The 22,568-nt window shown below is 40.5% G+C and overlaps 2 protein-coding genes across 6 annotated transcripts in view; one reads left to right on the top strand and one right to left on the bottom strand.

The window, feature by feature from the left end:
* Positions 1-10,388, top strand: part of PPIG (peptidylprolyl isomerase G) — a 28,385-nt gene extending 17,997 nt beyond the window's left edge. For all 3 annotated transcript variants that reach the window (XM_068138640.1, XM_068138639.1, XM_068138641.1), the window contains 5 exons: positions 1,780-1,984; positions 2,952-3,119; positions 3,658-3,742; positions 5,348-5,484; positions 5,789-10,388. In XM_068138640.1, the coding sequence (XP_067994741.1) occupies positions 1,780-1,984; positions 2,952-3,119; positions 3,658-3,742; positions 5,348-5,484; positions 5,789-6,914 (1,721 nt within the window). In that variant the 3' untranslated portion in view covers positions 6,915-10,388. The remainder of the gene's footprint in view (positions 1-1,779; positions 1,985-2,951; positions 3,120-3,657; positions 3,743-5,347; positions 5,485-5,788) is intronic.
* A 51-nt stretch (positions 10,389-10,439) lies between these two features.
* LOC137441317 (cilia- and flagella- associated protein 210-like) lies at positions 10,440-20,809 on the bottom strand. Of its 3 annotated transcripts, XR_010987382.1 has the most exons (9): positions 20,735-20,809; positions 20,366-20,530; positions 19,337-19,493; positions 18,199-18,338; positions 17,708-17,900; positions 16,957-17,121; positions 16,348-16,454; positions 15,254-15,452; positions 10,440-12,956 (listed from the first exon to the last, which is right to left on the bottom strand). XR_010987382.1 is itself a non-coding variant. In XM_068138647.1 (8 exons), the coding sequence occupies exons 2-7, from the start codon at positions 20,461-20,463 to the stop codon at positions 16,353-16,355; spliced, it is 855 nt and encodes a 284-aa protein (XP_067994748.1). In that variant the 5' UTR covers positions 20,464-20,530; positions 20,735-20,809; the 3' UTR covers positions 11,821-12,956; positions 16,348-16,352. The 3 variants fall into 3 exon arrangements, 2 of the variants coding, with proteins under 2 accessions (XP_067994748.1, XP_067994747.1); XM_068138647.1 differs by lacking the exon at positions 15,254-15,452 and having other exon boundaries at positions 11,821-12,956; XM_068138646.1 differs by lacking the exons at positions 10,440-12,956; positions 15,254-15,452 and having other exon boundaries at positions 15,995-16,454.
* Positions 20,810-22,568: the final 1,759 nt, after the last annotated feature.

Here is a 22,568-nt window from a genome sequence, read left to right as displayed (position 1 = left end):
TCTGTCTCTGCAGTTGATCTGATGTAATACATCCACACTTAAATTTGGCACTCTAAAGTATGTCCAGTTTCTGGGAGGCAATATACAGTTCCCACAGCATATTACCTGTCTTATAAAAGCTGTCTGAAATGCAACTAGAAGTGTGGTGTGGGCAACTATGGATCCATCCTCACTGATTTTTACCATTCTAGCCCAAATGAAAAATTCTTTCCTGTGAAAAGTGAGGTTGATAGGAAGTGCTAGCTTGTTACAGACAGTAAATCTCTAGTACTAAGATTCATTATCCTCGAGACTCATTTTTATTCTCTGATAAGTTTGGCAAGAAATTTTATGACAGTTTTACTGCTTTTGACCATCTTTGAAAAACTGCTGCCTCCTGTCATGCAGTTTTGCAAAAATGAGATCAAGTTGGTGTTGAATTTAAGAATTTCTATACTGAGCTCACATGATTGCAGTTACAGACATCTAGTGCTAACTCTCCAGAGCCAGCCAACTCAACTCTCTAATACCTGCTAAGTAGCTGGAGAATCTAATCTGAATAATTCCAAATGTTGATATATTGTTGCATTAAATAACCATTTGTGTATTCAGAAGGGCAGTTACTGGTTCTACTCTTTATCAAAATGTTTCCTGTGCCTCAAGGTATCTACACAAATATATCATGGAAGTCCTGTTTCTCCTGCCTGTGCCTGTAGTTTGTCATGAATGATGGGCTGTCTTGACAATTTGCAAAGGCAAAGTAAAATAATATTTGATGCTAGTTAGAAAAGTCAACTCACCAGTCTGAAGCAAACCAGTCAGCTCTTTTGGGTTTTCTGAATAGGACTTTTAATTTTGTGAGGAGTAGCCTGAGAAGAATTGCATAATGCGCTTGAAGAGTATTCATACCATTTAACTGATCTACCTGAAGTGTCAGAATCATAGAGTTCCTTTAGTGAATGTTTCTTTTATTGTGCTTTTTCTTTCAAATTACCATGACTGAAACATACTTGTGTCACTCTTAATAGTTCAAGTAGGTTTCAGATCAGTTACAAGGGACAAAAAGCTGTGTTTGTTCTTGGATTACTTCTGTCAGACTAAAAGCAGATTGCCACTAAGTTGCTCATTTGCAGCCATGCAAGAAATGGTGAAACAGGTAATAAAGGACTACTCTGCGATTTAGAAGCAGTCCTTTTCATACTGGATGCTTATTATTTGTACCTTTTCTGTTAAAAAGTCCAAATAAATAAACAAACCCCCTAAAAAACGTACAGTGAGTTGGAGGATTAGGACTGTTCTTTGAGCATGATTTCACTTAGCAAGACGGTTGGTTGGTTGAATCTTCCCTCTAAGCTAAATTCACTGAATTACAGATTTAGTCTGTGCCACTTATTTTCTGTTTCAAAATTTTGTGATTTGAGTGGGTTTTAAAGTAAGTTTTTTATATAAACTTTTCTCTAAGCAAATACTAAACAATTCTTCATATGTAGGTTAGGTTGTATGATAATGTCATCTGGATATTTACATGATTCTACAAGTTTTCCTGTATGAATTAATACTGTAAATACAATGTGTTGGAAATCTCTTACATATTTTGGACATTTTTGTTGTATTTGGGAGAAACAATGTTTTCTCCAAAACTGCAATTTGTTCTGAAGTATTTTGATTAAGTAGTCTCATGACACAATTATAAGAAATTCAGGCAGATACTACATAGGTTGATTTTTTTTTTTTTTTTTTTTCTGAGATTTATTTAGAAGTGTTTGATATAAAATGTGTCTTTACTATTCTGACTTAAAGCCAAGAAAGAAGAAAAGAAAAGACACAAGTCGTCCTCCTCGTCTAGTGACTCGGAAAGTTCAAGTGATTCAGAATCATCTTCTGAGTCATCATCAGATTCTGAGAGTGCTTCAGAAGAAAAATCTAAGAAACGAAAAAAGAAACACAAGAAGAATGCCAAGAAGCATAAGAAAGAAAAGAAAAAGAGAAAGAAAAGCAAAAAAAGGTCAATTTTTTGTTTGTGTGTTGATTTGGGTTTGTTACACATACACCATACAGTGCCATTTTCTTGTCCTATAACTTCAGAATAGTGTTCTGTAACTAGTGAAAGAGATACGTTGAACTGTGACACAGTTGGTTTCCATATGCAAACTGAATTTTTTATGATTTCTTGGCAAAGGACAGTGTCCATATGACTATCTGCTGCAGCTTGTGAAGGAGTGGACTAAGAGTATATTTGGCTTGAAAAGTTACACTTCTGTACAATTCAGTTTAAATTACATCTAGTGAGACTTGGAAGAATGTAGTATGCAGGGATAAAAGCAAAGCTAAAACAAACAAATTAATACACCAACATTATTTCTGTCTGATGTGTCAGAAGTCTTGCAGCTTTGCTGGAAGATAATACAACTCCAAAGGCACTCTTGCTTCTGAAAATGTTTTTTTTCTAATTTAATAGTTTTGTTTATAGTTCATCAGGTGGTACAAGTTGTGCCAGTGCAAGTCATATTTTTCTAAGCTAGCAGTAAAATGTAAGAAATGTTCATTTAGGGCAGTGCTGCCTAAATATTATTTCTGTGGAGCAAACCTATTTTCACATGTTTGTTTATACCAGCTGCTGCAATTTACAGTACTTTATATAGCCAGTTATATCTTCCAGTGCAAAATTTTAATTTGACTCTCCTGATAGTCTTTTTGAAAGAAAATAAATTTATTTTTTAAAGGTGTATCTAAATAGAGAGCCAATGTATGTTCAGTGTTGCGCCACTGGATTTCATAGATTAAAATTGTTGGTCAGAAATTTACACAGTTGTACATTCTGAAGCAGAGGTACTATAGGGGAAAAGTTGCCTATAAAATAGGGCTGTTTCTTGTGGTATCATTTGGTATTGAATTAAATAGATTGAATAGTCTTCCCTAATCCAGGTAACTCACTTCAAATACATTTTTTTTTTTTAATTACAAAAATAAAGTTCATCCAGTGAAAGTGAAGATGAAAACCCTGAAGCACAGCCATTGTCTACTGTCCGTCCTGAAGAAATTCCTCCTGTACCCGAAAACCGGTTTCTGATGAGGAAAAGCCCTCCTAAAGTAGATGAGAAAGAAAAAGAGAGGAAAAGCCGAGAGAAGGAAAGAGAAAGGTAATATGTCTGTGTTGAGTCTGACTGTGTGCTGACAGTGGCATGGTCACATAACTGTTTCAGAATTCTAATGTTAAGTGAACCCTTACCCTGTTAAACTGTTCCATGTTGTGAGCACTAATGGATGAAAAACATACTTTTCAGTTTACTGGCAAATCTTGTCTTTGTCCTAGAACACAGGACAAAGTCTTTGGAAATGATTTAGTGAAAGAAAAATTTTAAATGGCTCGTTCGAGAAGAGGAAAGTGAAATGCATTTGCAATTTTACTTAGAATTTATTGGGACTGTCCAGGCTGAATGTATAATTTACTCTTTCAAAAGTGGAAAAAAATGTGAATCTTATAAAATATTTTGTGGGAACAAAAGTTGAAGTTTTTGCTGTGTGGTTCTTACTGTCTGCAATGATAATGAAAACACACATTTAATTTTTTTTTAATTTAGTTTAATGTCTGAAGAGGTTTTAAAATGGGGTTTGTGTTCTCTTTCTTACTTGTTTGGTGTTGAAACAATATAATACTTCTTTTCTAATTACTTTCAGTAATCTATCAAACTCGCAGTCAACGTACCAGAGGAGGCTGTTAGTGACCAGATCTGGAAGAAAAATAAAAGGAAGAGGACCAAGGGTAAATGTTTACAGTCTGGTCTACAAAATAAACAGGGTGGTAGCACAGTGTTACTGATGGTGTTATCATAAGGATAGTTGATTTTAAAAAACCCAACCAAACAAAAACAGCAGGATGTAAGGTGTATCATAATTGATTCAGGGACTGAGGCTTGTAGGAAGACAACAAAATTGACTTATTTTCTTATTTATATGAAGGAGAGAGGGATGGAAAAAGAATTAGTGAATGGAATTAACTCAAGGTTCTACTGAACACCAGTACAACATCAGTACCAGGAATGTGGGCAAGACTTCTGCTGGCTTTGGCAGGGGAAAACTGTTGAATTTGTTCTGGTTTTGTGAAGCCATATCCTATACACTACTTGTAGCGAATGTTTTTAGTAACAGAAATCACTCTTCCTTTAGTAAATCATAAAAGCATGAAGTACTGTTTCCTTGTTTGTCATAACTTAGAAAAAATTTCATCATTAGAAAGATGTGTTGCATTTCTACTAATACAGGTGTTGATCTGTAAGAGGGTAGGAGACCTCTGCATAGGGACCTTGACAGGCTGGACAGATGGGCAGAGCCCAAGGGCATGAGATTTAGCACATCTGAGTGCCAGGTTCTAAACATTGGCCATAACAGCCCCATGCAGTGCTACAGGCTGGGGTCAGGGTGGCTGGAGAACAGCCAGGCAGAAAGGGACCTGGGGGTACTGGTTGATAGTGGGCTGAACATGAGCCAGCAGTGTGCCCAGGTGGCCAAGAAGGCCAATGGTATCCTGGCCTGTATCAGTGTGGCCAGCAAGAGCAGGGAAATCATTCTGCCCCTGTACTCAGCACTGGTTAGGCCGCACCTTGAGTACTGTGTCCAGTTCTGGGCCCCTCAGTTTAGGACAGATGTTGAGTTGTTGTCCAGAGAAGGGCAACAAAGCTGGTGAGGGGTTTGGAACACAAGCCCTATCAGAAGAGGCTGAGGAAGCTGCGGTTGCTTAGACTGGAGAAGAGGAGGCTCAGAGGAGACCTTACTGCCGTCTACAACTACCTGAAGGGAGGTTGTAGCCAGGTGGGGGTTGGTCTCTTCTCCCAGGCAACCAGCAACAGAACAAGAGGACACAGTCTCAAGCTGCACCAGGGGAGGTTTAGGTTGGATATTAGGAAGAAGTTCTTCACAGAAAGAGTGATTGGCCATTGGAATGGGCTGCCCAGGGAGGTGGTGGAGTCACCATCCCTGGTAGTGTTTAAGAAGAGACTGGATGAGGCACTTGGTGCCATGGTTTAGTGGATTAGATGGTATTGGGTTGGACTTGATGATCTCGAAGGTCTTTTCCAACCTGGTTAATTCTATTCTATTCTAATTAAAGACCACAGGAAAAGGCCTCTCAGCAGAGTACAAAAATCCTAAAATAGCAGTTAACCTTAAAAATATTTGTTTGATCAGATATTTTGTTTTCTGGCAATAGCTGAATGTCAGGTGCAGTTTTCAGCAAGATAATAACTTGTCAATGTCAACTTGGTTAAGTGTCAGGTGCTATGTAGAATAGACTGCCAGGGATAAAAATCTTTCTTACTTTTCACAGTATGTGAAGTTCAAACTTACACTCACTTTTCTTTTTCCTCTCAAGCGTTATCGGACGCCTTCCAGATCCAGGTCAAGAGATCGATTCCGACGCAGTGAAACTCCTCCACATTGGAGGCAAGAAATGCAAAGAGCTCAAAGAATGAGAGTGTCTAGTGGAGAAAGATGGATAAAGGGGGACAAGTAAGACTCTTTGTTTCCTGAGTATATGCATTGGGGTTTGGTTTTTGTTTGGTTGTTTTGTTTTTTTTTTAACATTAATCCTGTCATCTTAGATTTTTCAATTACAGTTACTTTCAAAAAAAGCAGAGCACTTTCACTTAACTATGATTTTAATAATGCTGCTGTAAATACATAGCTATTGATATAGATGACTTAATGTGATTCTTAAGTTTCAAGCGAAAAACTAAATCGCTTCTGGTTTAATTTTTCAGTGTGGAGTTAATTAAAAAGATGTTTTTTAAAATTGTATCTTTCTCTCTTCAAGGAGTGAAATAAATGAAAACAAGAAAGATAATCAAAAAAGCCCAGGAAGAGGAAAAGAGAGAAAAATATCAGATCATAGACAAGTTTCTGAAAGTCCAAGCAGAAGAGGGGAAAAAGAGAAGAAAAAAGATCACAAGTCCAGCAGTAAAGACAGGGAAACAAGAAGGAATTCAGAAAAAGACGACAAGCATAACAAAAGCAAGGCCAAGAGAAGAGCTAAATCCAGAAGCCATAGTAAAAGCCGAGAGAAATCAAAAAGTAAAGAAAGAGACTCTAAACACAGCAGACACGATGAAAAGAGAGTAAGATCACGAAGCAAAGAGAGAGACAGAGACCATGAGAAAGGTAGAGAAAAAGAGAAGTGCTATGATTCTAGAGGGAGAGATAAAGAAAGAAGTAGGAGCAAAGAGAGAAGTAAAAGAGCAAGCTCAAGAAATAATGAACAAGATCATAGAAAGAGTAAAGACAGGGAGAAACGTAAGTCAAGAAGCAAAGAGCGTGAGCATGCTAGAGGAAAACATAGTTCCAGCAGCAGAACAAGGGACAGAAGCAAAAGCCGAGATAGGGGTAGGAGAGGAAGATCAAGAAGCAGAGACAGAGATCGCAGTAGAAGTAAGGACTATTCAAGGAATAGAGATAGAGAGACAAGAAGAAGAGGAAGATCAAGAAGCAGAGAAAGGAGAGGTACACCAGATAAATACAGAGGAAGAGAAAATAGGAGGAGGAGAGACTCAAGGAGCTCTGAGAGAGAGGAAAGTCAAAGCAGAAATAGAGAGAGGTATTCAAATAGAGAAAGTAGAAGCTCACATAAAAGGAATGATACTGAAAGCCAAAGGAAGAGGCGCTCAAAAAGCCGTGAAAGTAGTAGTCCTGAATCTGGTAAAGATAAGAAGTCTAGTAGAGATCATGACAGAAGTCCAGACTCAAAAAAGAGACCAAGTAGCAAAGAGAGAGAATCAAAAAAAACATACTCACGCAGCAGTAAAGAAAAGGAAAAGACCACATCATCAGCAGAAAAAGAAATAAACCAAAAATCTAAGAGTCAGGAAAGAGATCATGCTCCTAGTAAGGATAAAAAGTCTGATCATGAAACAAGTCCTGGAACAGATGATGACAGGCACGGATGAGTTTGTGGACTTAATGTTTCCATTGTCTCAAAGTTTTAGAGACATTTTGGGGAACGCCTTTTTTTAAGATGTGGACTTCAGTTTGGTCTTTTGATAATCTAAAACCTGGATCATTTGTACTGCTAAAGTTTTAATAAACTTAAAATGAAAAATGTATTATATGTGTAATACAGTGTGCTGTGTTTTAAATATTTCATTGGTTTGTGTATCCTTCTGCGTGTTGCCAGCTAGAAAGGTAGCTCCTCTGCTGCCCTTATTTTTTACCTGATGAATTTAGTTTAGTGCAAACAGTGACTGCCTGTGGAGGAGCTTGTTTTTGTGTGTGAAGAAGAAAGCTGCAAGTACACTACATGTCATCTTAAAGCTAGGAGAATGTTGTAAGGTGTCCATCACTTCAGTGTTGCTGCATCTGTATTTCAGTAGGTATAAATCTTAATGAAATTATGGCATAAAATTGTCGTCTTTTTTTTTTGTAATCACAAAATGAATTCATTTAAGGAAGTCACCACCGTTTGTACTACTGTCACTGCCAACAGCGGAATTAATTTGTGATGTAAGGCAGTCACCTGTGCTTGGGAGTTAATATTTCATTTGGCAGTGTGCATCGGTGTACTTTGTTTCCCTGTAACCCTTTTTTTGTTTTTTCCGGTTCTATGGTTTTATGTTTGGCTACTGCAGAAAATTCAGCTTTGATGCTTCAGATTATCATGTTTCTGTTGCTAATTAACAGATGCACAGAGACAAAACACTGCTAAAATTCACAGTGGGTGTCAATAAAGAGCCAGGAAATCCTTTCTATCCTTGCTGCTTCTTAGCAGCCAATGAGAAAGCTACTGCAGTTCTCCAATGCTGTTTTTGGGGTAGTTGAAGCAGAATTTCAAGTAATATTTTGAGAGCCTCCTAGTTTTTTAGAAGCAAAACTTTGCTTTCCTCCTCACATCCCCTCATTCTAAAGACTGTACTGTGAATCCCTTCCCATTCTCTGCTACCTTTGTGTTTTCCTCAAACCAATTCTCTCCCTGTTGTGTTTTCCTCTCCTGCTTCTAGGACCTGCCCTTGTTTCTCACCACCACACCTTCATAGAAAAGCAGTGTCTTGGTGTAGCAGGCTGAGAGGAGAAGAGATTTGGTACAAACCCCCAACACCTCTTTCAGTTCTTTGAACAGTTCACACCAAAGGCTCTGAAGATAAGTGATGAGAATTGACGTAAAGCTGTGTGAAAGCAAAGCAATGTTTTAATAATTGCCTTTTTTGGCAGATCTTTGAGTGTGTGACATAACTTGTTCTTGCTGTCAGGAGTTGGTCACTGTTTTAGCTGTGTAACCCACTTTGTGATCAGTGTGCATCTACAGCAGACAAACACAGCTGCTGCTTTGGCTTTACTTGTGAGCCAGGTGGTTATTCCAAAGGAAAATAAAACGGCTACATCTTGAAATTACAGGATTGTGAACAAGATAAGCAACCTTTTTAAAGGAAGAAAAGTAGAAAGGTGTGGTGGTATTTAGGAGAATAGTTGGTGAAGCTGCTTTGGCTATCAACTTTTTTCTTCCTGACCTTAGGTTTAGTGTGAAGTTTGAGTTGCAGTGATGATTTTATGCAGAATGTGTAAAAATTTCCCAAGCCCATGTGTGATGGATTATACAGCTGTTAATTAAGAGAGCTTTTAAGCAGAAGACCTGTATAGTGGACCTGTTCTATGTGACTCTGACTTTGGAGAGCTTATCCTATTTTGAGGGACTCTATTAAGAAAAAGATGGGATATTAGGTTTAAGAGAAGGGTATGGCAGCTTGAACAAAGGTTTCCTCGTTGCGTTTATGCTGTGCTACGCATGCCATGTAGGCCAGAATCTTATGTAAAAAGTTTGCAGTGTTATTTCAGTATTTCTATGGGGCTAGCACAAGCAAACTATGTCTGAAGAAGGATGTTTGCACTTCTGAGAATGTTCTTTCCAGTACCACTGAAGCTCATGTAAGCATATGAACAAAACCCCCTCAACTATATTGACTCTAGAAGAGGGGGGAGAAATGCAAATGGTCAGAAATGTTACAGAGTCTTGAACTTCAAATCTCAAACCAGAGGTTATATGCGATTGTAGTCTGCAGTTGTCTGTAACTGGCTGTTTCAAATGGTGCACCCACGTATACCTTTTCATATGGTTTTGTTGCAGTTCAGAAAATTCTTTATACAAATTAAAGAAGCTCTCATTCTTCCATGGCAGATAAAAAATTTGTTGAAGTTGGTGGCACAGAGCTAATTTTCTTGAGTTTAATGTGCTTTATAAGGAATTGATTACCTTTACTTGCACATGGTGGGATACATACACTTGATCTCTTGCTTAGTTGATGTCTTGCCTGTATCATATTTGGTGAATTGTTCTAGTGCTGATCACTTTGTTTAAACTGAAACAACAGTTGTGGTCTAAGATGGAGGAGTTGCCAGATTTTGTTTGTCAGAATGGGAACTGAGAATGATGAGAAAATTTCAGTGAGACTGAAGCACAGTCCCATGGACAACAAGATGTCCTCAGGCACCAGTGAGCTCTTGCTGTTTTCTGAGACACTGATGACTGCTCTTGCTGCCATTTCTTCTTTTGATGGTGGAGCTCTCCCTTTCCCAGCTGCACAGTAACTGCCTTATGCTTCAGTAAGGCCATCTTTGTCAGCTCTATCACAGGTAGTTGACTTCTGTCTTGGAGTATTGAGCTGAAAGTAATACTTACACGTACCAGTGGTAATCAAAATAATGCTTACCATTTTTCCTTTTGAATGGGGGGAAAAAAGGTAGTACCTTTAGGAGACTTTGTTTTCTGTTGGTACCCCAGAGCAGGCCTTGCTGCAGAAAATTTGTGAACCTCAAGACAAGGTAAAATAAGGATGGAGAGCACTGGATACTGATACTTTATTAATTCCATACAGCCCTCATGTATACATGAAAATGCTGAATTTAGCATTGGCAGTAGCTTTCCAAACTTTATCATAAAGAGACCTTTTTTTTTTTTTGACGTTGGATTTCCTGGGTACTGCCATCAACTTGGAAGCACAAATTCTTACTGAGGGTGGGTGTATGCGGAGTAAAGTTGTGCAGACACTATTGCCTGTAAAAGATGTGTTGCTAACACTGACACAGCCATAGTACTTCAGTTGTTGCTTTGTTTGGGTTGTTTTGTTGGTTGGTTTGTTTTGTTTCATTCTGTTTTTAAAACAAGGCTATGGTTATATTTTAACCCTTTGTTCAACGCGATTATCAAAAATTTAGCCTGAAACTTCTCACCTGCTACTTGAAATCCCACACTGTCTCCTTTTCTTGAAGTGGTCTTTGTCAAATGCCCCAAAGACTTTTTAGTGATTCCCTAACAATGTCTGATTTTAGATTAATGTAAACATAAAAGAAGCAGTCCTTTAGCTGCCTTTCCTGGAACTGTTGATTTATTGTTGATTTATTGAAGCAAATAAAGTATTTTTGGACACACTTTCTAGGGGCATAGTAGACTCATTGCTTGTCCGATTGACAAAAATGTATATCCTTGCTTTTAGGATTTTCCCTCGAGTAGAAACCTGGAGATAACACATCCTATGGTTTATGGAAGACCTCTTTTAAACGGTGTATATATTGGTTTCTCTTGAAGAACAATTTTTGGGGGAAAGGCCCTTAGTATTTTAACAGCAGTCTTGAGTTAATTTGGGCTGGGTTTTTTATCAGCTTAACTTGGAGGATATCAGTGACAAAATTAATCTTCACACTTCTAGGGTCCATGGGTAGAAATGTAAAGAACTGTTACTTTCTCCTTTTGCTGAAAGCAGTAATTTTTCCTAATGGAGTATTTAACTAAATTATTCAAGAAAATTCTTATTAAAAAGTCTGTGAACTCTGCATTTTGCAAAATCCAAGTTTTGTGCAGTTCTGCAGTTGCTTTGCATGAAACTTCAGCTTTCCATTTTGTTGCATACGTACTTTTAGCAAAACTCTTATTTCTTACCCTTGAGCAATTTATGTCATTAGGAACACTGTTCTAGCAAAACCTGTGTTGCCTATAAGCCAAAAGGAATACTAACCTTGTAAAAATAAAACTAAACCAAAGCAACCCTCTCATACTAAAACAAATTTTCACGTTTCAGTAAAATTTCACAAAAGGAACAGTAAAACTAAATAATGGTCAAGGTATATTTTGTCCAAGAATTAGTGTCCTTCCTTATCAGGTTCATGTTCAAATGAAACTAACAGGGCAGTTAATACAATTAAGTTCAGAGGACGGCTCTTTAACTGCTGAATATGTATATGGTTTGATCTAATTTTTTTTTTCCATAAAAGGTCTATTGCTAACTCTGAGAGGACAATAAGCTGAGCTAATGCAGCACCCTAACTTTGAACGGAAATTTTGCAACATGCAAAGCACTTAATAAATCTTGCTGGATTTGGCACTTACTTAGACATTTCTACATATCCTGCACATACCCTTCTAACTGCCTGTAAGAAGTAGCCCATGTGTAGCTTTAGCCATCACTGCTAATGGGGGGCGGGGGGAAGATTGGAAGGATTGGAAAGAAGAGGGCTCCTATTGATTTATGAACAGTGGCAAGAGGAGGTAGCTGGTAACTGGTTTTCTTCACCAGCTGAAAGAATTGTGGCTAATTATGCAGGCAGTATTGTGCACACATGTAGCAGAGCGCTTGGAAACCTCCATCTTTTGGACATTTTGTAATTTATAGTTTCCAAGAGGTAAGATGATCCAGTTGTCAGCTGGGAGAATGAATTCTTGGTATGAAATGTACAACTTGTGTATTAAAATACTTGTCAGAAATAAATGCTTTTTTGCAGAACTGTTAGTGTACTCCATATGTATGCTTCTTGTAGTATTACTTAGCATCTTTGGGATTGTTTATTCACTCCTAAATCATACGGTGCAACTTGGATAGGTGAAAGTACTTGTGCCAAATCTCCAGCCGTGTGAAAGGGTACTACTCTCAATACAGATGTACAAGGTGTGATGATTTGCTGTCAGGACATCATCCAGTTAAATCAAGATCTGTACATTTTTACTGCATATATGAATAATCAGATATTTATTTCACACTAACTTGGTTGATAGTGGTGAGCTCTAGATGGAATTAGAATTTTTACCACAGCATGACAAATGACAGTCTATTCACTGTCCATCTGTTATAACATAAAAATGCAGCCATGTATGAAGCTGATCTAGTGTCTGATCACTAGGGTTTTTTGCCAATTGCAAACTTTAATCTTGTACTTAACAGAAATACATCAGTCTTCTTTGCATGTGAAATGGCAGTTTTCACTAGTTACAGAAGAACTACCTGACTTATGCTGTGAATGCAAGTGTAGTGATAGTTCAAAATTGACCGTAAGCTGTCCCAAGTGAGGAAAGAACAAGTTTTTATCAAAGTCACCCAGCCTGGCACCCTGGCTGTGCTGGCAGCAGAGTGATTAGGAGGAAGGAGGAAAATGCTTTTTCCTATTCCCTACAGTCAATTTAGATACTTGAGTGGTAGATAACATAGAATTTTGCTGCAGACATCTTTCTTCCCATAAAGGATTGAAGCCTTTGCCAGTGCCACAACTTTCTCAAGACAATACTATCTTCCACTGCATTCTCCAAAGTAAAGTAAGTAGAAAACCATCACAAATAAAAAGTGCATTCAACATGGATTTTCTCTGCATTACAGACAGATACTTTTTATTTGCTCACTAAGAATTCTAAGCCAAAGTATAAGGTTTTAATAGCAACCTTAAAACAGAGTACAGATGAACTAATGCTTTACCTTTGGTTGTTACTTTCTCACTTCCAAGAAAGTGGATCTACTATTTTATTCCCTAGTAAATCTAGAGTAGATAAAGGCACAATTGGAAGCTATGGCTGTAGCTGTGATACTTGTTTCCTGAGCTGGGAGTATAGGCAGGTTCTGGCAAACAGCATGCCTTCCGCCTTGGTCCGGCGTTAACTTCAGCTGATAGGTTTAGGCACATAACTTTTAAGGAGACAGTGCCTGACTTCATAGCAGATACTTCTGTAGTTGTCAGGTATTCTGAAGAAGAAAGAAACAGAGTCTAACTGTATAATTAGTAACTGCTGTACAATTGTATATGCACTGATAGGTTGTAACTGAAACTGATACAGAAATACTTGTTCTCTAGCAGTAATGTAACACTCAGCTTTATCAAAGACCAATTTCTCCCTCGTCTAGTGCCACTGGTACCAGTTGCTGGATTTGTACTTCCCAGATCCTAGCTGTCTCTGCTCAGTAAGTATCACTTGATGCTACTAACCTTTGTCTGTTGGGCTTGGGGGGTTTATGATGGGTTTTTTTTTCCTTGCCTTTATTATTTTCCCTCTTTAGAAAAGGAGTCAGAGCAGCTCTTACCTACTTAAAGAGCACAATTACTATTAACAGAGATGTAGCACTGAATTTCCTTGGCCCTGCAGTTCTGATGTCTGAACACTTTAGCATTTAACAGAACTGTGCATTTCCCTGGATGTTTTGAAGGTGAGGAAAACTACAAGAAAAGAGAATGCCATGCTGGTTCATGAAACACAATATCATACAGCTTTGAACAGATAGTTTTAACATACCAGAGGGCAGGTTTGAATTGTGTGTCCAGTTAGGTATCTGGTTTTTAATGCCAAAGGCCAGGATACACCAAAAGAAAAAGCATTTTATGTGGCAGTAGTGACAGTGCAGGTATGCAATAGGCATGACTATATACATTCCAAGTCTAATGACAATAAAGCCTTCAGCACAATTCCAAAGAAGACTGGTCATACCTCTGGCCTTCACTTGAACTCCCTCTGAAGTCTTAACCTTCAGAGATGAGAATTGTCTTTGTACTGATGTTTTATTTGAGAGCTTTTATAAATACTGAATTTTCCTTCTCTGAAAGGTGCGCTGCCAGAACAAGAAAGATTCAGCACAGACAAGGATACACTGCCAGAACAAGATGATGATTACAGGCTAGTTGTAGCATGCTTCTCTTCAAGAGGTACTAGAAAGGTGTAAGCTAGTAATAGGCATCCGAAAGAAATTAGCTACTGAGACAGAACAAATAATTTGACCTAACAAAACAAGCAAGCTTTGGAAAGTTCTTTTCTTTTTCAGGGCCATACACTACCTATCTGTATTGGGATGTGAAAGTGTCCATCCTTAATAGTTCCACAGCACCACAAGTCTCTTGTTCCCAGGTAAGTGACCTCTTCGAACTTTTTCAGAGTTGAGCAGTAGCAAAGACAGTAATGTTAAATGAACCTGACCAGAATTAGAAACTCCAATGTGGAGCACTACATAGCAGTGAAGAGCTGCACAGTGAGTTGGGGTATGAGGCATTCTAGAAAAGCTCTCTTCCATTTTCTAAGTAGGAGTTATTAGATCCATGATGGCAGTACTGTGTTACTGTAGTCCTGCAGGCCCCCATGTTCAAATTAAGTTGCTGGTGTACAGTACTTCTAGAGTGGGGGAACAAATGCACCTTGATTAAGGGTTTGTTTCAGTCCCTCTGAGGGCTGCCTTGCATTTCTAAGGCCTTGGCCTTTTAGTAAGGACAGTATCTATTATATTGCTCATCTGCTACAACCTGCTGACACAGCACACCATCTGAAAGCATACTTTGTGAGCAAAACCAGTGAAGTTTACCAGTCAGATTGTTCCTCAAAGCATGTTCCGCTTTGTTAGCTAGTAATTAAACCTTCCGCTAGTAACCAATACAAAGACGTGACAGACATTGCATTAGAGGTACCTCTCAATTAACGTATTTTTTCAGGTCAGCAATCTCTTATCAGCTGCAGATATCCCTGTATTTTGTTGCCATCTTTAAACAACGAAAAAGGACCTCTGGTAGTCAGCCACACCAACCTCCTGCCTTACATATTTCTTCATGTCCTTGAAACATTTGGGGGTCTGGCAGGGGAGGTGGCCTTGGCCTATTTTTATAGGGGATTACTAACTAAGGCTAGTCATTTTAAGCAAGTACACAAAGCATGTGCAGCTTAAAAACCAATGGAATAAAGTGACATCATCATTCCTGATGGATTTTTTTTCATGCTGAGTTTGGGTAATTAAATACGTTTTTAGCCAACATGCTTTAAAATTGTGCAAGATTCCTACTTCACTCTGGGCACACTGAAAGGAAGAGCTGTTTCCTGGTACTTGAGTTTGGTATTTCTTTAGATGTTCAAAGTGAAAGGGACATGAACCCTGCAGAAACAGGCTATAGACTTCAAATGCACATAAACTGCAGAACAGGGCATTTCTTGAAGCTGAGTAGGTAATGAGCCTGCAGTCCACCTTGCTTCTTGCTGCTGTGGAGGCACACTAAAACCCATTTAACTCACCAGATGCATGGTAGTGAGCATGTGCAAATATGCCCTTAGGGCTGTACTTGGAGCATTATTAAGCTCTGCAGATTTCAGCACCACTTCTGCTGTAGTCAATGCTTCTTCTCAAGGCTCCAGCTTCTGCTATCAAAAGGTTTTATTAAAAGTTTACATTCTTTCTACTTCTTCAATAAAGCTTGAAGTAGTAAAAGGAACACTGGGTCAGAGAGAAGGGAAATAAACTTTTCATTAGTGAACTAAGAAAAAACATACTTTGAGACAAATTAATTTCACAAATTAATTGCCATGTCTTTTTAAAAAAAAGTGTGATTTCCAAAAATCAAATACTTCCATGATAACTGGAAAAAAAACTATTAGTTGTAGTTGATAGTGTAAAGGTAGCATTTTAGTTTACATCATAAATTATTTTTTTGAGAGAAGACTCTGGATTGTTCCTACTTACTGTGCTTTGGTTCACATTACAGAGTGATCATAGATTTGCCCTGTTTTGATGAAACATAAGAAAATGTGCCCCACCAGAGATGGGCATTCAGCCCTGACACCAGACAGAGGTTCTAATCAAAACCTCTGAAATAGATGCATCATGGGTGTCAAGTTCTTAGAAGCAACTTCCTCACTCCACTGATGAGCCCCTTATTGGCCATACTAACTGACATGGATAGAATCACTTAACCCCACCCCAGCCATGCCTCACTGCTCAAAACCAGTGCATCAGTCCAGACAAGCAGGACTGACCAACTAAAAGAGTACCTGGGTCTGTGCTGGCTCTAAGGAGAATTCTTGGCCATGCCCTCAGTCAGGGCTTTGAGGGACACACAAGCTGTAACATTTCTGCATGTGGCTAAGTATTTGCAGTCCTTGAGCTTGCTGGGGGCTCACGCACATTTGCCAGGAGGAAAATGAATGGTGTAACATCAACCATCTTTCCCCACCCTGCCATTTTGTTGTTGTTGTTTAAAATATTGCATATGTAGATATTATACCACACTTCCAATTGTCCTAGTTAGGAAGCCCACATCATCTTCCCTCCTTTGATTTTTGGAGACTAGAATAAAATTAAATCTAGTCATGGCACTGATTCAGTTACTCACCATCTTTATCGATGAAATGCTTGATCCCTAGAGAAAGCAGCTTCTCTCTGAGCATCATAGTCCAAATCTGCTTGCTTTTCTTGCCGCTTTCTTGCCTCTTTTTCAGCCTAATGAAGAAAATGGATGTTGGGTGATATTTGCCAAGTATCACCCCTCCCCGTTTCTCTCTCCTGCCATACCCCCTACAGAAAAGGTGTGCTGAGCTAACACCAGCATTAGCTACTGCTCTTTGGTGACCTGCCCAGAAGATACAAGTGGGCAGCAGTAGTATGCGATGGCTCAGGACAGGATGCAATCTGTCATGGTTGATCTCTTTCTTATTACCAGTCCTCCCTGGTAATCCTCCCCAACCAACATGGGCCAAGTCAGCCTGGAAGGGGCCTCTGTTCTGCTGCTCTGAGAAGAGGCCGATCCCCAACATTTGCACTTGTGGTACACACAGGTTAAAACAAAACACAACAACTGACCAACAAACCACAAAAACAAAACACACACATAACATGTGTGATGGGTTTCTTCTCTCTCTTTCTCTCCTACCCAGGAGATCTAGTATGTCTAAATGTGTGTTTCTTTACGAGGGGGTTACCAGGGTACAGATCCCCTGTTTACCATTTGCTGGATCTGAATTTTCTGTACTTCCATGCTTGCATCACGTTGGCTTTGTTTCTTGGCCTTTTCTATTTCCAATGAGATATTATCTGCTGTCATCCACTCATTATAAGCCTTCTTACCCTCTGCTTTTTCCTCTCTCTCGTTTTCTGCTTTCATCTTCATCTGTATTTCAAAATACACAAAAAGTTAACCAAGAAGATAGCCTGCTACTTTGGAAGTCATATCTTTTGGCAAAAGCAGCTCTGCATCAATACTCTGATAAGCACGGTCACTGTGGATGGCCAGTGCCCAAGCCCAGGGATTTCAGCAGCCCTGGCAGATGTGTGATGTATACCTAACATGAAAGTGGGAGAGGGAAAAACGACCCCAAGAGAGATATCAGCAGACCCAATGCAGTATGCTGATGCCCAGGAAGCAGAGCCACCAGCTGTGATATGGCTCAGGCTTCTCAGTTTGAGAAAGCAATGCAGGATCTGGAAAAATTTTTGCACAAATTTACAGTTAGAGTCTTCCAAGTATTTTTGTTATTTTCTCTTTTTTTTTCTTTTTGAGGATCATCACTGCTTTCTCTTTTCTTAAGGAGTTAGTTCTGAGACTAGATGATAAATGTGAGACAGCCGTTAAGTAAGAACTTGCACATGCATCTCATTCAAGACAACTGTGGTAGAATCTATAGTGTTTTCTAAAAGGTATTCAGAAGTCCAAGTACATGACAGAAAGAGGAATAAGAACATGCTAGGTTTCTTACCACAGTTCCTCTGTGTTCAGTAATAGATTCAATGGCAGCTCTTTTTTTTAATTCTTTCTCTTTGTTTTTCATTTGGTATTCATATTCTACCTCTGCAGCTCCTCTAGCAATACGACGGTCTTCGATCTTACATGCCTCATTCATCTGTGCAGTTAATTGTTCAACAGCTTTGTCCTTATGCTCCTGTATTATCCTACAGGAGAACAAAAGTTACCATAACAAACCAGGATAGCAACTCACAATCACCTGAGACACTGCTCCTCACAGCCAACAATCCTACTTTCGACCCTCAGCAGCACCAATCACTACCAGAACTGGTATGCATTTTATTTTGGACTTTCTATTTCTTTTTCAAGTTTAAATTACAGAAAACTTGCTTGCATCTGAAAGTTCTGATTTCACTAACATAAAAATTGAGTAATACTTGTCAAAAAAAAAAAAAAAAAAACAAGTTTGAATCCTAGTGTTGAAAACTGTAGCCCCAGACGCACCTATTAGTCTCTACACCTTTTTCTCTTGTCAAATCAGCCATCCTTTCTTTTCCTTTAATATAAGCCTTAATCCGATCATCCTCTTCATCTTCTCTTTGTTTATCTTCAGCTTTCACTTTTTTCTGCTCAGCTACATGCTCCTGTTTAAATGGAAAAGTACTTTAATGTAGAAGAAGGTTTGGGAAACAAAATGGAAAAAAAATACCTAGCAAAGACTTACCCTGTAATGAGAGTTTTTTTGGTTGTATCAAAGGAGAAGCTACAGAAGATAGAAACCCAAAAGAGAACTCTCATGATCTACTTGCTAATTTTACTTTTGTGGTAGTTTGTGGTATGTGGTTGCAGCCCCAAGTACAGTATCTTTAACTTACATTATTTCTTCTACTTCTCCACTGGCTCAAACTGTACTGCTCCCATTCTGTGTATCATAGACACACAGAGACTGAAAGGCTCACACAGTAAAAGCCTGTAGACCCACAACGATCTGAGGCACAAGGAGTTTTGTAATCACACAGAAATGGCACTTACAGGTATGTGTATAGGTTTTATTGCATATACAAGGTTGGGAGGCAGTGGGCTAAGATTTGACTACTCAGGTGAAAAGGAGAAGAGTATGGGGGGGAAAGTAAGGTCATAGTGACAGTTCTTGTTTCTCATTTAATTGTTGTGTGAGAAAGTATCGCCATACCTCTATTTCAGCCTCCCTATTCAAGGAGGCATTGGGATAGGAGGGGAACAGCAGGTGCGGTAAGTAGTTCTTCGCTCATCTTCTAAACATGGCCAATTTAAAGGGAAAGATAAGTTAAAAAAATACTGTTGTGTTCAGCCTCAGGAATATAGGCCTGAAAAAGAGAAGGTACGTGGAACTCAAATCTATTCTCAAGTCCTGCTGTCTATAGCAGACTTTTTCAATTGTAGATCAGTTGAAGCATCACAACTTTCACGGGGAGGAGCCTTTCTCAAGAGCAGGATAGCACCTGCAACTGGTAGGGTAGGCATATGATCCATTGCTGCTGAAGCTGTCAAAAAAACTCCTGTTGCCAGAAGGCAAATTTATTTGTCCATCTAATGCAACCACTTCACTCCAGGCAGCCAAGATGAACAAACATTCTGAACTCTCTACTTTCCCATTACTTACATGATACTGCCTCTGGCATTCAACGTTTTCCCCCCGTTTTGTTTCTTTTTCACTCTGAATTTCCAGTTGGTACAATTGGTACAGTCTCTGTATTTGTTCCCCTTCTCTTTTGTCTTCTAGTTTGGCCAGATCAGCCTGATGCTTGTGCTCCTTTATTCTGAATTGGAAAAAAGGAGTTGAAGAAATGAGCAAGGGACTGCATGAAGTAAAGAACAGATACAGATTCTGCCTATCTACAGGTACTTTAATAGGAAAAAAACCCACAAAGAAACCCAAGAAACAACAACCACCACAAACTTTGAAGTGAAAGTAGTATGTCAGCCATCAAAACCAGAATTGTAGTTTTTAAAAGGTAGCTGTAAATCCTTTGGCCAAAGCTCAGTCCTAGTGCAAGGGCACTGGTTAAGCCTGCTCTAGCAAAAATGATCACCATATAGACTTGAATACTAGATTGAATTAGATTAGCCTGTTTGATTTAGCCCACTCCCTCTACAAACTGGGAATTTGCCAGCTAGCTCTCTTCCAAGCAGTGCCATGGTATTATGGCCATTATCATCAGCTTGTAGTAGCTGGACACGTGACTGATGCTGGGAAAACAGTAATTATGAAGAGTTTTGCCTCAGGGAGAGACAAGCCATTTGCTCTCAGTGCCAGAACGCAGACTGTCTCGTTTAAGCCATTAGACGTTTCTGAGGCTGGAGAGCTACATAATGGAGGAACCAGAGGTGACTAATCACACTGCGAAGGATGCTCAAAAACAATAGTTTCAAAGAATGCCATGCAATGCCAGGCGGGCACACTGCTCTCGCTGCGGCAGGCCTGGGCACAGGCCTGTTCCTCCAGAACAGGGTTGACTCAGCTGGGTTAGCCCCCATATATAAACTCCCTCGTGTTCTGCCAGCCCGGCGTGCCACCGCACCCATCGTGCGAGCGGGTCGTGGAAACCAGGAATTTCCACGGGAAGTTTTTTAACTTGTATCCCGCTCTCCTCACTGAAGGTCCTGCCGCCACTGGCTCGACCACACTCACTGCGCCAGCTGCTCCTGGGCCACGGCCCGGCGGTCCAAATAACGGCTGCGCTCCAGGGCTGCCTCTTGGCGGGCGGTGTCTGGCCACTCGCCGTCCATCTTCGGCCTTTCTTCTCCGCGAGCCGGACGCACACCTAGCACCCAGCTCTCCAGGAAGCGCCAAAGTCTGAAAGAGAGAGAGAGGGTAACGGTCCGTCTGTCCCGGGAAGCCGAGGCTCGCTCTTCTACCTCCGAGAAGGAGCAACGGTGGCCGCCGCCGCCACCACCGTCATCTCAGCGCGGCTTTAGCAGGTAGCGCCCACGGGAGCGCTCCGGCCGTGTGCCGCCCCGCCTACTGCTGACCCTGACGGGGACAATAGCATCTACTCACCAGCACAACAGCAGCCGCAGAAGGAAACAGTAGCAGACGGCGCACCGTGGCGTTCTAACAACTCGCACAGCTCCGCCCAGCCTCGCCCCAGAGAGTTGCGGAGCTACAGCGCCCGCTGTGGGGAGGCTGAGCCTGGCCCAGCCTGCTGAAGAGTGGGATCGCGCAGCTACAGAGCCAGTCTGAGTTGCGGTAGTCTCCACAGAGGCCACGGCCCGGTTGCACGCGTGCGGTAGCCGTCCCCTTCTGCAGCTGGCTCGTTTTCCTATAGCGAGCCTGTACCCGGTAAGAGGACGTACCGTGTTCCCTGCCTCTCTCTGTCAGCTCTGAGCTCGGGGTCTTGCCCTGCTGGATCATCTCCACTCTGCGCGGCTGGTGCTGTTGCGTGATGGCGTGGCCTGGTCTTGCGGGGTGCCATCTCTTACACGGAACCTTCATTTCACTATAGGCTTGCCTGTAGCTGGGGTTGTTAGAAAGTCACTTTTCTCTGTTACTTAAAAAATGGTCCCCAGTGGCAGTTTTCTTGGAAGAAGGCCTTTGGTGGCCCTGGGAGCTGGATTTGTATAATGAATGCCTTGAGTTGCAAGGGACCATAAAGATCATCTAATTCTAAGCCCCCTGCTATGGGCAGGAATACCTTCCCAAGTTGCTGAAAACCTCATCCATCTTGGTCTTAAATGCTTCCAGGGATGAGATGTTCACAACTTCTCTGGGCAATCTATTTCTGTGTCTTCCTTGTCCTCATAAGAACTTACAAGGAACTTCTTCTTTATGTGTAATCTTTATCTACCCTGCTGTAGCTTACAACCACTGCCTCTTGTCCTATCACCACGTGCCTTTGTAGAAAGTCCTTCTGTAGCTTTTCTGCAGGCCCACTTCAAGTATTGGAAGGCTGCTATACGGTCACCTCAGAGCCTTCTCCAGGCTGGACAGGTCCAGCTCCCTCAGCCTGTCCTCAGAAGTGCTCCAGCTCTCTGATCATCTTTATGGCCCTCCTCTGGGCCCTCTCTAACAGATCCATGTCCTTCTTGGGAACTCCAGAGCTGGACACAGTGCTTCAGGTGGGGTCTCAGCAGAGCAAAGGGGCAGAATCACGTCTCTTGACCTGCTGGCCCTTGATCCTCTTTTAATGCAGCCCAAGATATGGTTGGGGTTTTTGGGCCTCCAGTGCACATTGCTGATTCATGTCAAGTGCCTTATCAACCAGCACCCTCAAGTCCTTCTCCGCAGAGCTGCTTTCAATCCACCCATCACCTAGCTTGTATTTGTGCTTGGGATTGCCCCAACCCAGGTGCATGACCTTGCACTCAGTCTTTTCGAACTTCATAAGGTTGGCATAGGCCCACCCCTCCAGCCTGTCAAGGTCCCTCTGGATGACATCCCTTCCCTGCAGCATGCTGACAGCACTATGTAGCTTGTTGTGGTTGGCAAACTTGCTGATTTTTTTTAGAACTTGTATCATGCATTTTATAATTTGGCCAACAAAGTCGAGCTGCTGGGGTGGGAGGCTGGAACAGAAGATTGTGCACCACAAAGCAAAGTTTTGGATTGCTTGGACTTTGTTTTCAGTGGACTCAAAATAGGGGATATCCTGTTTAGACCCTAGATTGCTAGTGGAGTGAGTCATAGGAAATGCTACCTATGTCCAAGGCAGGAACATGATGGTAAAATTTCAGCAAAGCAGCTAAGCATAAGCAGTGAGATATGTTTGTGACTGGTGTTGGAAAGCAAGTCTGCTGAATAGTGAGAGGAAGAATTTCAGATCAGCATCTATTTACTGCATCTTGAGTCATTGTTAGTCTTTTTTTTTTAAAAGAACAGTGCAACTATATTGTCT

This window comes from Melanerpes formicivorus, unplaced genomic scaffold (assembly GCF_026170545.1).
Source record: "Melanerpes formicivorus ecotype bairdi unplaced genomic scaffold, bMelFor1.0.p_v2 SCAF_5, whole genome shotgun sequence".
NCBI lineage: Eukaryota > Metazoa > Chordata > Aves > Piciformes > Picidae > Melanerpes > Melanerpes formicivorus.
The sequence above is the reverse complement of the archived record's forward strand: the minus strand, read 5'-3'. Positions and strand labels throughout refer to the sequence as shown.

Coding starts and splice junctions, on each gene's coding strand:
- LOC137441317 (XM_068138647.1), bottom strand. CDS start 20,463: ATGGACGGCGAGTGGCCAGACACCGCCCGCCAAGAGGCAGCCCTGGAG. Junction 19,494..20,365: donor GCCCAGGAGCAGCTGGCGCA/GTGAGTGTGGTC, acceptor TTTCCAATTCAG/AATAAAGGAGCACAAGCATC. Junction 17,122..17,707: donor CTGAACACAGAGGAACTGTG/GTAAGAAACCTA, acceptor TTTGAAATACAG/ATGAAGATGAAAGCAGAAAA.